This window comes from Microcebus murinus, chromosome 21 (genome assembly GCF_040939455.1).
Source record: "Microcebus murinus isolate Inina chromosome 21, M.murinus_Inina_mat1.0, whole genome shotgun sequence".
Taxonomy (NCBI): Eukaryota; Metazoa; Chordata; class Mammalia; order Primates; family Cheirogaleidae; genus Microcebus; species Microcebus murinus.
The window spans coordinates 33,661,633-33,678,724 of NC_134124.1; the positions used below are offsets into that span (position 1 = coordinate 33,661,633).

Consider the following 17,092-nt stretch of genomic DNA (forward strand, 5'->3'; position numbering starts at 1 on the left):
ACTTAAACTACCACTTACAACAACTGGTTTTAGAGCCCCTCAAATGCTTTATATAAAGTAGCTCCAATTTAAGTCATTTTCCCAGTATTTAAGGATAGCTAGCAGATATTACAAAATAAGACACTATAAATACATTCAAATTTTTATAATTAATATTTAACATGCTATAATTTGCACTTTTTACTAAATCATGCTAACTTTTCCCGAGTTGGCCCAAATGGTGAGAGTTTACTCTGTTTTTTTAATATATTCATTATGTCCCTTTGCTGTTTGGAGGGCATTTTATCATTGTGCTCACTTACCTGGATCTCTGGAATATTCAGAAAGTTCAGCGAACAACAATTTGAATATGCAAAGAGGTTATTTTGAAAGGAGGGAAAATGTTTTCATATGGAATTGTTCTGAGCACTTCCGCCTTCATCTCTACTTAGAGCATGTTTATCTCCAACGCGGAAGCCCCTCCCTCCGTGGTGTCCGGCACGTCCACAGTGACGGGTGGGCGGGTGTGAGACAGACGGACTAGGCAGGGAAATAGGGCTCACGGCAGGAAGGCCATCGGCAGTGCCACCCCAGCCCACAGCCCGAAATCCCTGGTCATGACAGCACTCTTTGCCAACCCAGACTATTGTCAGACAAGAGTGACCACTGAGGCCACCGCTCCAATGCCATCTCCTCTGGTTCCAGATAAGATCGAAGACGAGCTGGAGATGACCATGGTTTGCCATCGACCTGAGGGGCTGGAGCAGCTCGAGGCCCAGACCAACTTCACTAAGAGGGAGCTGCAAGTCCTTTATCGAGGCTTCAAAAACGTAAGCCCCACATGGCCTCCGAAGACCCTGCGAGGGATCGCCCACCTGGGACCAAAGTCTCCCAAGTGCCCAGGGAGTTCATAAGGGAGTTTCCCATATGTGTGGTTACACAAGGAAGGCCAACTCCTGAACAGGGAGGGGGACATGAGAGCGAGATCACGTGGCTGGAAAGGAAGGACGAGGCAATCTCAGGAGACAGTAAACTGGCCGACTGCCCAGACACTTCACAGGTGGCACAACCTTGCAGGATTCACCCTGGCCCCGGTTCTAGCCTTAGCCCTTCCCACAGTCACACTTTCCATCTTGCTGGTGCCCCCAAAATGATGGGGCTTGGGTCTGCTGACCTACACTAACCAGGCTCACAGAGACTGATGTATAAGCCCGGATGTCACTGTATTCATTCTCCATGGGAAATAGAACTGGTAGGGGGACCAGGCACTCCTCTCCCCTCGCCGGGCCCTTCTCGCTCTGTGAGCCCTGCAGAAGCCGAGTTATAATCAAAGGTGGAATCAGAGGGCGGGAGTTCGTTGTTGCCTCATATACATTAATACATTCCTGCCTTCTCAGGGCAGTTTGGAGCTCTCAGATCCCATCCGGGATTGTTTTTATAGCTTAACTCTTAGAGTGCCATCTTATTCCTAGATCCCAGGTTGGGGTGGGGTGGAGGGAGGTGCTCCTGCTTACCCTCCTTCCAGATGCAGTCTGCAGGGAGAGCTTAGCTGACCCTAAACTGATGACAGTCTCAATGTTCTCCACGGCACTGACCCACGGGGATTCCAATGCCTCCTGGGAGTTATCTGACAAGAGCCAGGATGCCTCTAGGATCTACTGTGCTTGCCTTGTGCCTGGTTTCCTACCATTGATGCTTCTGTCCCTCTGATCCTGAAGAGGCAGGGTTAGCTGTGGGTTGGAGCAAGGCTCCATGGGAAGGTTGTCCAGACGGGACTGGGCTGAGGGGAACAGCATCCAGACAAGAGAAGAGAGAGACACTGCTTGGTATTTACCATCGACTCAGTGCCACCTAACACAGGCTCACCTATTAAACCTCATGGTAGCCTTGTTGGGATGGTACTGCCAGCCCCGTTTTACAGGAAGGATGATGAGGATCAGGGCCTGACTTGGCCAAAGCCACAAAGTTTCGTATTAGCTGAGCCAGGATCCAAGCCTAGGCCTTTCTAATCCCCAAACCCAAACTTTGTCCACCTCGCAGTGCCCTTTCTCTGACAGTGTCTCAACATTTTGCAAGGCAGCTTCAGTCCCAAGGTGAGGCCACCTCCGGCCACTCCCTTGGAGACATGGAAATGCCCTGGCGCTTGCCCAGCCCCTGCCCACTGAGCATCTCGAGCAGCCCTGGACCCCAGGGTGGGCCCTCACACCCCTCCCGCTCTCTCTCTCTCTCCCCTTCGCACAGGAGTGCCCGAGCGGTGTGGTCAACGAGGAAACATTCAAGCAGATCTATGCTCAGTTCTTCCCTCATGGAGGTGAGTCTGACCTTGCCGACGTCCCGCCCGGACCCCTCTGCGGGTGCAGCCGTCCTTCCGCCAGGTCCACTCCTGCTGCTGCCCGCCCCTCCGGGAGGGGAGAGACCTCAGAGCAGGAGGCCTCCTGTAGCACACGCTGTGCAATTCTCTCAAACTTTAGCAGAAAGGGGCTCTGAAAATGGACCCGCTCCAGAGGGGAAGAAAAACTGATAATGCAGTAACATAGATTCTCACAATAGCTCTAGAAAGCAGGTACTGTGATCCCAGATGAGGTGACCGAGGTCCAGAGAAGTTAAACAATTTACACAAGATCACACAGCTAGGGAGCAGCAGACCAAGATTAGATCCCGTAATTGTCTCAGGCAAAGCTTTGCCATGTTGGCTCCACCATTATACAGGATACTTTCCACTCTTGTCATTGTCCCTTTTTCTTTTTTTTCTTTTGTTTTCTTTTTTTGAGACAGAGTCTTGCTTTGTTGCCCTGGGTAGAGAGCTAGGGCGTCATCCTAGATTACTGCAAGATCAAACTCCTGGACTCAAGCTATCCTCCTGACTCAGCCTCCTGAGTAGCTGGAACTACAGGCACGTGCCACCATGCCTGGCTAATGTATCTATTTATAGTAGAGATGGAGTTTCACCCTTGCTCAGGCTGGTCTCGAACTCCTGAGCTCAAGCCATCCTCACACCTCGGCCTCCCAGAATGTGAGGATTACAGGCATGAGCCATCACACCCAGCCTCTACTCTTGTCCTTAAAACAGCTGAGACAAGCAGAATTTTGAAAAAGAACTTTAGTAAATACCAGAAACTATAAAAATAAATGAATCCAAAAAGAGTCAGGGCCGGGCGCGGTGGCTCACGCCTGTCATCCCAGCACTCTGGGAGGCCGAGGCAGGCGGATTGCTCGAGGTCAGGAGTTCGAGACCAGCCTGAGCAAGAGCAAGACTCCGTCTCTACTATAAATAGAAAGAAATTAATTGGCCAACTAATATATATATATATATATAAAAATTAGCCGGGCATGGTGGCGCATGCCTGTAGTCCCAGCTACTCGGGAGGCTGAGGCAGGAGGATCGCTTGAGCCCAGGAGCTTGAGGTTGCTGTGAGCGAGGCTGACGCCACGGCACTCACTCTAGCCTGGGCAACACAGTGAGACTCTGTCTCAAAAAAAAACAAAAACAAAAACAAAAAGAGTCAGGGAGTGTAAAGTTTGTGCTTGTACAGCCAGGTCACGGGTGAGCCGGCCCACAGCACCTGCTCTGTTGCCCTGCCTGACTCCTGCGGGAACCAGCCTGAGTCCCGTGGGTCTGGGACCACATAAGTGGCTCCTCCTGTGGCCTCCATGTGTCACATGCCACCTTGCATCCTAATCCCGAGAGCTGTCTCCTGCAGGACTGCTTCCCTGGGTCCTGACAAAACAGAGATCCAAGTGTCCCAACCATTTCCTGGGCCCTGTTTCTCCTGGGCCTCTTCAGCCGCAGACAGGTGCCTACCTAGGTGTGGGGCCAGGGCAGCGTCCCCACCCAGGTAGAAGGCGAGTTTCGTCCCATGCAGGCCCCAGAATCCGTTTACTGAGTTCCACTGAGCCACTCTTTGTTGAGCTTTCCCTATGTGCCAGGCACGGCCCTAGTTTAACATACTTTTTCAAAAATTCCAAGAGATAGGTCTCGCTACATCCCATTGCACAGAGATGAGAAAGGGAAGCTCAGAGAGGTTGCGTTAGATGTCTATGGCCACACAGCCATGTGGTGACAGAGCAGCGTCCGAGCCCAGGTCTGTCTGCTCCGGAGCAAGTGCTCATCCCACCGCGTTGTGCTGCCACTCAGGAGAACATCTTCACGCAGTCACCACGCCTGTTCATCCACCAGATTCCATGCACCGGCCGGCAGGAGGGCGGTTCTCTCGGGATGGCTCGATCGAGGGGCAAGGGCGGGAATTCACTTCCCACCTAAACCCCAGGAGTCGAGCAAACAGGCCCCACTCCATGACTTCCTCCTCCCTGGCACCCCGGCACCCCCTCCTCTCTTTCTTGTCGAAGCGCTGCCTCTGTCTGAAGTGCTCCCGCGCCCCTGCGCAGAGCCCCTGCCCCACCACCCGCCCTCTCTTCCCGCCTTGCAGACGCCAGCACCTACGCCCATTACCTCTTCAACGCCTTCGACACCACCCAGACGGGCTCCGTGAAGTTCGAGGTACGCCGGTCTCTCGGGTCCACTCTAGGGGGTCCCTGGTTCCACCTGGCTTTCCCTCTAGACCAGGTGTCCTCAAACTACAGCCCGTGGGCCACATGCGGCCCGCGGAGGACATTTATCTGGCCCACCTGGTGTTTTTGTCGCCTCTGCCTGTCCTGCTTAGCAGCCGACTCGTCCCGGGCCCACAGTGCGCATGCGTGGAATGTGCGCCGCGCTCTCCAACGGTCTGAGGGACAGTGAACCGGCCCCCTGTTTAAAAAGTTTGAGGAGCCCTGCTAGACCTTGGGGCACCCGGGGAAGGGCTGGATCATGGAATGCTCTCAGTCACGACAAAGAAACCTTCATTCATTCCATAAGCATTTCCTGAAGGCGGAGAGAAGCAGCAACGTCCCCAGCTCCCCAGGACTTCCGGGACTGGGGCAGTGACAGCCACAGTGCAGGAGCTCACACGCACACTGCTTGCCATGTGGTGGCTTCAGTACTTAGTGCTTTGCATGTGTTAACTCATTTAATCCCCATAATAGCCCTACAAAGTAGGGTTCTATTTTCGGTGGCTTTCCCAACTTCAAACAGCTAAGAAGTGTGGAAGGAGAGACTTGAATGGGGGCGGCGTGTCCCCATAGTTCGTGTTCTTAGCCACTGACGGTACCGCCACTCAGATGACAGACAAACCCCCACAGCCCCGGCAGGGCTCCCTCAGGGGAGGCTGTGGGTCTCTGTGTCACCCAGAGATGGGGCAGGGTAGCGACAGGAAGGCAGGAGCTCCTGGTTGAGCGTGGCCGCGTCCTCCAGGTGGACAAGAGGACGTGGGAGGCACCGTCCTGTAAAAGCGTCACAGAGTCTGACCCAAAGACACAGCTTCCCCTGCCCGGAAGCTCGGTGGTTAACGTCACTCCTGCCTTTTCCACTCCTCAGGACTTTGTAACCGCTCTGTCGATTTTACTGAGAGGAACCGTCCACGAGAAGCTAAGGTGGACATTTAATTTGTATGACATCAATAAAGATGGATACATAAACAAAGAGGTAAGTGAGCTGAAACCAGGGGCACGAAGGAGCTGCACTGAAGGTGCCTGGGCGAATAGAAAGCAGCCCCAGTCACGAGGGTAACATTGTCTCAACCAGGCAGGATCTGCCTTGGAGCGGACAGAGCTGGTCCCTGGCAAAATGAAGAAGGCTACCTTTGGCATCCCACATCGCCCTAGCTGCCCTGCTCCCAGCTGCCCAAGAAAGAATTAAACAGAACCATTCCAACTGGATCATGCAGATTCAATGTGCGTTGCACAGGGGGTGAAAATGACTTGTTTGCCTGTGAACAGCTCCTCTTCCCTAAGGAACCTGCATTGGGACAGGTTAGCAGCCACTAGTGAAAGCAAAAGTTGAAACGGTAGAATTGCAGGCAGCATGTAGAAGAGAAAAGAGAGATTTTTAAGTAAGAGGAGACTAAAAGTGGATCATATTGGCCATAACCTATTTTGCCCACTAATGAAACCACAGAACAGGTGACAGAAGGCACCACCATCTCTAAAGAAATCATTACAAATAATTTCTGAATCTTCACTGCTTGACACTTTTAGAACCTCAGAGTACATGTGTCTAGAAAGTGAAACATCCAAAGATCTATCTCAAAATTCATTTTTGGTATCTACCGTGTCCTGGTATCTCAGTGGCAGTGTGAATTAAGCCTCCTGTAACATCCTACTTACTGAGCTCCATGCAGGCAGGGCGCCTGGGGGTATGAATATCATCTCTAACCTTCCCCTCAATCCTGCAAGGTTTTCTCCTTACACAAAGAAAACTGAATCTCAGAGAGCTTACCCAACTTTCATTCCTCATTCATTCAGTCATGCATTTTGCTTAACACATATTAAAGGGCTTATTAGGTGTTCTAGGTGCTAGAGGTCAACAGGTGAACAACCAGACTAGCCCCCCCCCAACTCAAGAAGCAGTGTAGAAAGATGGACAATAGACAAGTAGAATACGGTTTGGCAAGGAAGGTTAGCAAAGGCCACCATAAGGAGGTGTTGTCAAACTAGAAGCAGTCATGCAAAAAAGCCAGCAGGACAAGTGTTCCAGGCAGAAGGAGCAGCCGCTACAGAGGCTTTGGGGCAAGATAGAGTTTCATGTGTTCCAGAAACAGAGAAGCTTCCAGATGGCTGCAGATTCAGGTGTGGAGGAGGAGACTGGTGCACAATGAGGCTGACAGGTTGGCAGGGTTGGGTGGTCAGGGTTAAGGTGAGGGGCCCATCCATATTCCACTGGGAAACTGCTAGATGGACATGTTCTTTGAAAGACACAAATTACCCAGGCAGGAAAGACCTCAGTGGCCATGTGAATGCAAAGGGCTTGAAAAGCACACATTTTAAAATAAACACATGGATACAGACATATATTTCCTAGCTCTGTTGAGGGGGCCTTGGAGCAATGACACTCCTATGGCAGCGAGCACACCTAGCATGTAGACCTTGGTTTCTAAACACCATTCTTCAATAAAAACAACCAGTCTCCTTTGAGAAGTTGTTGATTTTAGTACTGGGAAAGAGAAAATACAAGGTGAGCCTGTAGTATCTTATAGTACCAGAAAGTATAGGAGTGCTTTAAAAAAAAAAAAATGAATGGGGCATGTCAAAGGCTATAGGAGTCAACCTGAAGGAGTTCCCAATAGTGGAAACTAGAGCAATTTGAGCAAAATACAAAATGATTAGGTTTACAACCTATTAGATTACAACCTATGACATACAGTAAACTTCCATGAGTCCACACTAATATAAAAAAACAACTGAATACATAAATAAATGGGGGAGAAGGGGCAGCTTTTCCTTACAGAAGAATTCAATTAATAAATATAGAAGGAATAAAGGAAATACAAAGTTACCATTAGGCAAACACTACAGTAATAACTTTTGTAGGCAAGATAACAGGTACTACAATCAGTAGACAAATTTGAAAGACACTACCTTAATTAAATGATCAAGGTTGACATCACCAGTAATAAGACATTCCAACCCCAGGCACCTCCCTGATGTGATACACCGAGAAGGATATAACATCACTTCTCTGATATTCCTGCCAAAAATGGGTAACTTCGGTCTAATCACAAGAACTAAGCCACTGAGAGACAGTCTACAAAATAACTCACCAGTACTTACATCCTCAAGTTCCTGAAAGACAAGGAAAGAATGAAACTTACAGATTAGAGGAGACACAACAAATAAATACAATGTTAGATCTTTGAAGAGAAAAAAGACATTTGTGAAAAGACTGATGAAATTTGAGTAAGCTCTATAATTTAGTTAATAATTTTGCAGCAATGTTAATTTTGTGATTTGATAATTGTGCCCTGGTTATGCAAGTTGTTAACATTAGAGGAAGTTGGGTGGAAGGTATACATGAATTCTCTGTACTATTTTTGTAACTTTCCTCTAAGTCTAAAATTATTAATAATTCCCCATAATATGCCAAAATAAAAAAATCAGTACAAAAAAATTATTAATAATAGGTTAAAACCAAGTCAAAACTAAAATAAATAAAATAATAAAATAATCACCTGGGATGAGAAGTAACAGTAAAGGAACTCAAGGTAGAGTCTGGCCCCTGGGTCTCTGTGGAGACATCACACATCCCGAATATTCTTCTATCCCTTCCCAGATAGGGGCCAGGGTGGTCAGAATAATGGCTCCTAATGTGCCCTGATAAAAAATAGTGATTCCTGAGATGTTCTGATTCAGTAGTTTTGGGGTGGACTTGAGAACTGATCTTTCTAGTAAGTGCCCCAGTCCGTGGAACCACTGGCCCCGTGTGGCCTATCGATTATCTTGACTGTTGGTACATTTCTCTTAACTTAAAACAGTGACTGAACCTGTGAGGATTTTTAAATCTTTAAGCCAGAACATTAACTTTTCTTTAATTCACAATAATATTTCATTTGCCCCAAGTCCACGAATGGGGGACCCCACACGTCACCCCTCACCTGAAGACAATGCCCAAGAAGAGGTAACCTGCCCAAAGATTCTGAAGGCAGAGAAAATTTTCTATTGTCTGCTCTCTAAGAGGAGGCACTCGGAATACAGCCTCTTCAGCTTTCTGACTCCCTTTAATCCGCCGACGAAGGTCCTTCTGATCACTTTCATTGCAAGGGGGACAGGGAGCCCCAAACTCTGCCGTCTAAGAACTTGACCTCATGGTTCCCACACTGTGCGCTCTCTTGTCCCCTCTCCAGGAGATGATGGACATTGTCAAAGCCATCTACGACATGATGGGAAAGTACACATATCCTGTGCTCAAAGAAGACACTCCAAGGCAGCACGTGGACGTATTCTTTCAGGTAAGCGCGCACCCTGCCACGAGAGCTTTAAGTCCAACTTAGATCTGTCCACCCAAGAGCATCCACGCAAGTAGCTTGTGTGCAACCCTACACTAAGCATTGTTGGAAACAGAACAGAATTATAAGATACATTGTCCTTGAGGAAGAGACGATCGCATTAAGCAGACAAGTACACTCTACAGAAGAGAACAGGGAAGTGTGTTGTTAAGTGTAAGTGGCATAGTATGAACTCTAAGTTCCATACAAAATTCTTGGAGGATCGGAGTAAACACAAAACTTCATTAATCACATCTGTGGAGGTGTTAAGCACTTGTGTCTGGGCAGTGAGGAGAAATAAGATAGGAAATTAGTGTGGGGCCAGATTGTGAGAGCTTCAAATGGAAGAGTTTAGCCTTTTGGTAAAAGATGCGTGGCTTTGATTCTTAAGTAGGGGAGTGGTGCGATCATAGTGGCATTTTAGTAAAACGTTAGTCTAGCAACGGAGTATTGAGGAATGTCAGAGCTCCCTCCGGTCCAGTGTCCCACTTTGCAGATGGGGAACCCCAGGCCTCTCTGGCCTTACACAAGGTCGTGCAGTAAGTGCCAGAGACAGCATCAGAACCTCCTGTGTCCAGTGTCCTTCCTGCCACAGGGACAGGCTAGTGGGGAGTCTAGGTAAGATGTGTTAGGGTGTCAGCAGAATAAGGCAAAATGAATGCTGGGTATCTGGAGCAAGTCTTCTGGTTTAAGGAAGTTCATGGGTGTCAACGTGCTGTCACCAGGGACTGACTGGAGTTGTCTGGCTGGTGAAAGACCACCCTCATTCTCAGGGCAAAGCTGGTTCACAAGCAAGAGATGGAATGCAGATCACCAGGTTCTTTAAAGGGCTTTCTGTTGTGTCTTTCAGAAAATGGACAAAAATAAAGATGGCATCGTGACTTTAGATGAATTTCTTGAATCATGTCAGGAGGTAAGGAGAGATCTCAGGGCACACTAACTCTAAATCTGGGGCTTGGGGACCTGCCCCCAAGGAAGGGAATGAGAAACCTGCACATGCCTGCAACCCCTCTGATCAGAGCCAACAGCAACGGCTCAGCAGGCCAACAATTCCACTCCTCAACCTGGCCTGTGGCTGGTCTGGGCTAAGCACAGGACTGAACAGACAGCCTAAGTAGGGGCCTGGGGGGGATGTAAAAACCCAGAGGGGGGTCTCTGTGAAAAGAGAGTTCCCAAGTGGGCAACGCTGTCATTTTCCTACCTGCCTTTAGCTCGATGCCCCACTCCCCCGGCTATAAGGGAATAGCTAGGGAAAAAAATCTACAACTGTGACTCTCAAACCATAGTGCATATAACAATTGCCTGGGATGGGCCGGGCACGGTGGCTCCCGCATGTAATCCTAGCATTCTGGGAGGTCAAGGCGAGCGGATTGTTTGAGCTCAGGAGTTCAACACCAGCCTGAGCAAAAGCGAGACCCCATCTCTACTAAAAAAATAGAAAGAGATTGGCTGGACAACTAAAAATATATAAAAAATTAGCTGGGCATGGTGGCGCATGCCTGTAGTCCCAGCTACTCAAGAGGCTGAGGCAGGAGAATCACTTGAGCCCAGGAGTTTGAGGTTGCTGTGAGCTAGACTGACGCCATGGCACTCTAGCTGGGGCAACAGAGTGAGACTCTGTCTCAAAAAAAAAAAAAAATTGCCTGGGATAATTCTAAAAACGCACATTTCCAGGCCTCTATCCCAGACACTCTAGATCTAGGGTATGGTCTAGAAATCTTCATTTTAACACAAATGCCCTGGACCAATGCTTCTAAAACTTTAATGTGCACAACAATATCCTTGAAGATCTTATTAAAATCCAGATTCTAATTCCATAGGTCTAACATTCTTCCAGGTGATGCTGGTGCTGTTGGTCCTTGAACCACAATTTTCATTGTCTAACAAATAAACTGGCCCCAGAGTATCTGCCGGAGATTGAACTGGAGATAATTGCTTCATCTACTTTAGAGAAATGCATTTATATCCCTACGTTATTTTAGAAAAGTGCACAGTTACTCTGAGCTCCGACCAAGAAGAGCTGCAAATGCAAAAAAGCAGGGAAGGAGTTATTAACACATTCTGGGCACCTACCTAGTGCTCTGAGCACTACATAAATGCCACAGCAACCCTCTGATGTAGGTGTCACCCTATATGCAGGGTGACACTCAAAATATTTAACAAGTAGAATGGACTGAATATTGACCGCTTGCAACTGACTTTGAGCAATCAGGGCCTTAGATGATGCTTGCTAAGGTGGGTATTAACTCATTAGTTGATGAATCTTTGGGTGGCCCAGGGGCCCCAAGCAAGTCACCATGTAGCCAAAGGGGAAGATTCTGGGGTTTGAGAGGCAGCTCAGGACAGCAGCTATTTACCAGTAGGATTCAAAATATTTTAACGTTTAATCATTATGAACTGGCTGGATAGCAATATTGATCATACCCATTTTCAAGAAGAGAAAACCGAGGCATTGCCAGATTAAGAGATGTGGCTAAGGCCGCAGTAAGTGATGGAGATGAAACTTGAACTCTGTCTTTCTAACTTTAAATACCATGACCTATGGAAGTGTGATTTTTTTTTTATCTTGCTTATCAGGTGAGAGAGATTTTTAAATAAATTTAGTTTTTCACATTAGCAACTTTTTCTATTGCTATTCATTAATTAACTCATTTCTTTTTCACAACTCACCCTAGAGGTAGATATGCTCAACCTTATCTTACACATAAAGACACTGACTCACAGAGAGATTAAATAACTTGCTCAAGGTCACATTACTAAGTGACAGATTCAGGACTTGAATTCAGGCACCTTGAATACTAGGCAATAATGTCTCCCTGTCCTAGCAACTTTTAAAGATTCAAGTCACCAGAATTAACTTTTGTCTCCGTTGACTTTCTCTAACATAGGTCTATATGCTAGTTCCTTAAAATGTTATCTAAATTATTTTCTTCCTTCCTATTTATTTCATTTTTCTAGGATTTATTTCTAGTTTATTTTTGAGATAGAAGTTTAGATCACTGATTTTCAACCGTTCTTTTCAAATATATATACTTAAAAGGGTAAATTTTTTTCTGGGTGCTACTTTAGCTGAATACTGCTTTAGATCCCACAAATTCTGAGATGTCATATTTTCATTATATTTTAATTCAGAATATTTTCTTCTGTGACCAATTTAGATTTAGATTTAGAAGTGTGTTGCTTAGTATCCAACATTTGAAGATTTCATGTTCAATACTACACTTCAAAGAATATATGATAGAAAATGTAAACTAGAGATATGCAATAAGAAAACCAATAAAGCCAAAAGTTCCTTCTTTGAAAAAATCAATAGTTGATAAATGCTTATCAAGACTTATTTTAAAAAGAGAGAAAACTCAGATTATCAATATGAGAAATCAGAATATCAGAAATGAAAAAGGTAAAGTCACTATAGGCTTTACTACAGAATTAAAAAGATAATAGTTCATTATCCAATACATTTGATAACATGAAATCTATAAATTTCTTGCAAAACACAACTTATCAAAACTAACACAAAAATAAATAGAAAATCTGAATAGCCCTATGTCTATTAAAGAAATTGAATCTTTTATTTAAAACTTTCCCCCAGAGAAAATGGCAGGCTCAGAGGTATCACTAGTACATTTCTTTAAAGAAGAAATGATGCCAATCTTATATACACTTAGGGAATAGAAAAAAAGGAAAAACTTCTCAACTTGATTCATGAGGCTAACAGACCCTAATATGGAAATTTGACAAGGCCATTACAAAAAAAATTCAGGCTAATATATTTTTCTGAACATACATGTAAAAAATCAAATCCAGAAATATATTTTTTAAAAGTATAATAAATCATGAACAAAGTGGTTTATTCCAGGAATGCAAGGTTGGTTTAACTTTCAAGAATTGGTCAAATAATTAATCACTTTAATAGAGTAAAAAGGAAAAAATGTGATCATCTCAGTAGACTTAGAAAAATCATTTGATAAAATACAATTGCCCAGAGATTCTTAAAAGAAGCAACTTGCTGTTTTACTAGAATATTTGTTTCTTCTGAATTCCTCTTTAAGGCTAGCGGAGGTGCTTCTTGCTTTGAGTTTATCACTTTCTACGTCCCCACCCCTTGCTCCTTGTTTCCCACACCCTTGTGGAGTTCTTTCCACATAGGATGCTTGGGGTTTGCTCACCAGAGTCACAGAGCTTCCCAGGGAAGAGCCTCAGAGAGTTCTAAACGTCCTCTTTTCCCTCCTCCTTCCCCAGGATGACAACATCATGAGGTCTCTCCAGCTGTTCCAAAATGTTATGTAACTGGTGACACTCAGCCATTCAGCTCTCAGAGACATTTTGCTAAAAGACCACCTTAACACCCTGATCTGCCCTTGTTCTGATTTTACACACCAACTCTTGGGACAGAAATACCTTTTACACTTTGGAAGAATTCTCTGCTGAAGACTTTCTATGGAACCCAGCATCACAGGGCTGTCTCTGATTGCCAGCTCTTCCTCTTCCTTCTTGAGAGAGACAAGATGAAATTTGAGTTTGTTTTGGAAGCATGCTCATCTCTTCACACTGCTGCCCTGTGGAAGGTCCCTCTGCTTGAGCTTAAACAGTAGTGCACAATTTTTTGCTTCCATGACCCCAGCCCACTGCCTCCAAGTTGAGTAGAGCTTGATGAATCTGGAAGCAAGAAGACCTGAGCCAAGTGCACACCATTCTCAGATGGCCTCCCAAACCAATGTGCCTGTGTCTCTTCCTTTGGTGGGAAGAATGAGCGTTATACAGAACAATTAGAATCTACCATGACTAGATTGGGAGAGCCAGAACCTAACACATGTGCGAAAGGACTGAATTATTAAGCATGGCATTGTCTGATGACCCAAACTGCCCATGTCATTTGTATCCAGAGACAAGGACCAATAGTTCTCTCACAACTAACATCTGTGCTGGTAGTACAAGTCCCTTAACCTGCCCAGGAAGGGAGCCATTGCCCAGTGGTCCCTACCTCCACTCCATCCCCTGCTTGAGCCCAGCACTGCATGTCCGTCCCTCCCCCAAAGTCCAGAATGCCTGCAAATTGCTGTAATTTTATACCATGTTCTAATCAATAAACAGAACTATTTCTTACACTCTCAATCATTTCTTCCATGACTCCATTGGGTAGGAGAGGTAAGGTGTGAAAAGCAAAGGTTAGTCCATTCATTTGGCATCCAGTTCTTAGTACAGTCAGCCCTTGGTATACACAAGGGATTGGTTCCAGGAGCCCCACATACACCAAAATCCAAGGATACTCAAGTTCCACACTTGGCTCTGTGGAACCTGTGTCCATGAAAAACTGGCCCTCCGTAAACACAGGCTTCACATCCTGTGACTATTGTATTTTCAATCACATGTGGTTGAAAAAAATCCTCATATACATGGACCCACACAGTTCAAATTCATGTTGTTCGAGGGTCAGCTATACTTATGTTATGCCAGGGCTGTGCCAAGCAGTGGCATCATTCTTTCCAGTCCCCAAGCCTTCCCAAGCAAACATCCGATTCAAATGCAAGTAAATACTGTGACCGCATGCAAATGTAATTTCAAGACAAGACCCTTCACAGCACCTTTCTTCCAACAAGATTTCCACTCCTAAGACCTTCTAATGTGGGAAAAGGGGGAAACGACACCACAAGGGAGCCCCTTGTGGTGTAGGTGGGAATGCAGAGATGAAGAGGCTGGAAGGACCCTCGCTGAGGGACTTGGAGTCCAGAGGTGGATCAAGTGCCTTCAGACTACACCCAGCAAATAATTACCTACATTGAACATTGTGGGTGTTGGTTTCCCTTTTGACATCACATTGAAAAGATCAAGAGGTAACAGTAGCATTCTTGGAAAGAAAGCAATTTACCGACCCCCTATTATGTGCCAGGTGCTACACTAGGGGCTTTATTTACATTATCTTATTTCATGCTCACAGGAGAACATTCCAGAAGGTAGAGTACTGGTTTTACTGATGAGGATATTGAAGCTCAAAGAGGTAAGAGGACCTGCCTAAGGTAGCACAGCTAAGAGACAGGGACCCCATAGGGATTAAACTCTTCTCACTCTATCATAGAGCCTTCCTACTAGGTGGATTCTGCCTCACCCCAAGGAACTGAGATACTTCCCACAAATCTCATCATCTGTAGATTATTCTTTGAACCCATGTAACAGACAAGGAAACATACAGAGAAGGGGAATGTCTCAGATAACCATGAGGGGGAGAGAAACATACAGAGAAGGGGACTGTCTCAGGTAACCATCACTAGCAGGAGCTGGTCACCAAAACATCTCCTGTGTTTGTAAAATACTCCCACTGTGATGGCTATTACCGTTGCCTCTCACATTTGAAAACTGTAGGAGCTGCAGGTCTATTCCCCTGTTTGGGCTTCTTGGGTGCAGCCCCTAAGGCTGCTGGACACGTGGCTGATCTCCAGCAAGGCATCTACTTAGACCCAAGTGGTGGATCTACACTCATGACCCTTCCCATGTGGGGTCTGAACCTGCATCATGAGGCTGTACAATGTCTCAGCCGGTGGTCCTCTGCCCTAGTGACTCATCAGAATCACCTGGGCAACTTTGAAAATGTCCCGACCACAAACCAATTGAAATACAATCTCTGAAGGTTGGGCCTGGGCCTCAGAATTCTTTAGAAGCTCCCAGGTGGTTGTCATGTGCACACAAGACAGGGCTAAGATGGGGAACAGACCACATCCAGTGCTAGGAATGGAGCACGTGTTCCGAGCCATTCCCCCGGCCACAGTGATGCAGGAGTAGGCCTGGGACCTAAGCCAATTCAAACGAAACGGCATGACTGGCCAGGCTCAGTGGCTCACGCCTATAATCCTAGCACTCTGGGAGGCCAAAGCGGGCAGATTGCTCGAGGTTGAGAGTTCGAAACCATCCCGAGCAAGAGCGAGACCCCGTCTCTACTATAAATAGAAAAAAATGAATTGGCCAACTAATATATATAGAAAAAATTAGCCAGGCATGTTGGTGCATGCCTGTGGTTAGCTACTTGGGAGGCTGAGGCAGGAGGATTGCTTGAGCCCAGGAGTTTGAGGTTGCTGTGAGCTAGGCTGACGCCACGGCACTCACTCTAGACTGGGCAACAAAGCAACACTCTGTCTCAAAAACAAACAAACAACAACAAAAAAAGCAAATGGCATGACTCCCACAACTTGTGCTGGGAATAATGAGACAAAGATGTTCTCTCTCCTATTGGACAGGAGTGAGAAAGCCTGTAGCCCTAAGACATGCTGCTAACTATTGAAAAATTCTGGCTGGGCGTGGTGGCTCACGCCTGTAATCCTAGCACTCTGGGAGGCCAAGGCGGGCAGATTGTTTAAGCTCAGGAGTTCGAGACCAGCCTGAACAAGAGCAAGACCCCGGCTCTACTAAAAAGAAATAGAAAGAAATTAGCTGGGCAAATAAAAATGTATACATAAAAAATTAGCCGGGCATGGTGGCGCATGCCTGTAGTCCCAGCTACTTGGGAGGCTGAGGTAGAAGGATTGCTTGAGCCCAGGAGTTTGAGGTTGTTGTGAGCTAGGCTGACACCACCACGGCATTCTAGCCCAGGCAACAGAGTGAGACTCTGTCTCAAAAAAGAAAGAAAGAAAGAAAGAAGGAAGGAAGGAAGGAAGGAAGGAAGGAAGGAAGGAAGGAAGGAAGGAAGGAAGGAAGGAAGGAAGGAAGGAAGGAAGGAAGGAAGGAAAGAAGGAAAGAAAGATTCTGAGAATTTATCTGCTAATCAATGGGCTAATGGAGATATCACATAAAGCAAGGCAGAAAGATTAAAAAAAAAAAAAAAAAAAAAACCCAGAAACTAAGCCCTGGATGATATCATTGATCTGCTGAATCGAGCTGCACCTGGAGCTAGGCACACCTCTGCCCTTTTCAGTTACCTGTGTCAGATGCCTATGTAAGGTCTAGGCCAGTGTCTCTCTACCCTGGCTGCACAGAATCACCTTGGGAGCAGAGAAAGGGACATTTTTGAAGTGCCAGGTGCCTGGGCCTTATCCCAGATGAATTGGCTCAGAGTCTCTGCAGGTGCGGCCCTGAGCACCAGCACACCGTAAAGGCTCTCCAGGTGATTCCGATGCGCACCGAGGGCTGAGGAGCCCTGTTCTAGGTCAGGGGAAGGGCTTGTGCCAGTCTCCCTGCATCATCCAGACCACAAGTAAGAAACCAACAGTCCTGAGCACACAGCGCTGAGAGGAAATCAGCAGCTGGGGACATTTGGAGAGGAGTCAGGG

General features: G+C 46.4%; 1 protein-coding gene across 2 annotated transcripts in view; it reads left to right on the top strand.

Annotated features, from left to right (window-relative positions):
• Nucleotides 1–13,947, top strand: part of KCNIP1 (potassium voltage-gated channel interacting protein 1) — a 214,855-nt gene extending 200,908 nt beyond the window's left edge. For both annotated transcript variants that reach the window (XM_012756972.2, XM_012756974.2), the window contains 7 exons: nucleotides 685–809; nucleotides 2,221–2,290; nucleotides 4,407–4,477; nucleotides 5,393–5,500; nucleotides 8,694–8,798; nucleotides 9,685–9,747; nucleotides 13,077–13,947. In XM_012756972.2, the coding sequence (XP_012612426.1) occupies nucleotides 685–809; nucleotides 2,221–2,290; nucleotides 4,407–4,477; nucleotides 5,393–5,500; nucleotides 8,694–8,798; nucleotides 9,685–9,747; nucleotides 13,077–13,124 (590 nt within the window). In that variant the 3' untranslated portion in view covers nucleotides 13,125–13,947. The remainder of the gene's footprint in view (nucleotides 1–684; nucleotides 810–2,220; nucleotides 2,291–4,406; nucleotides 4,478–5,392; nucleotides 5,501–8,693; nucleotides 8,799–9,684; nucleotides 9,748–13,076) is intronic.
• The last annotated feature ends 3,145 nt before the right edge of the window (nucleotides 13,948–17,092 follow it).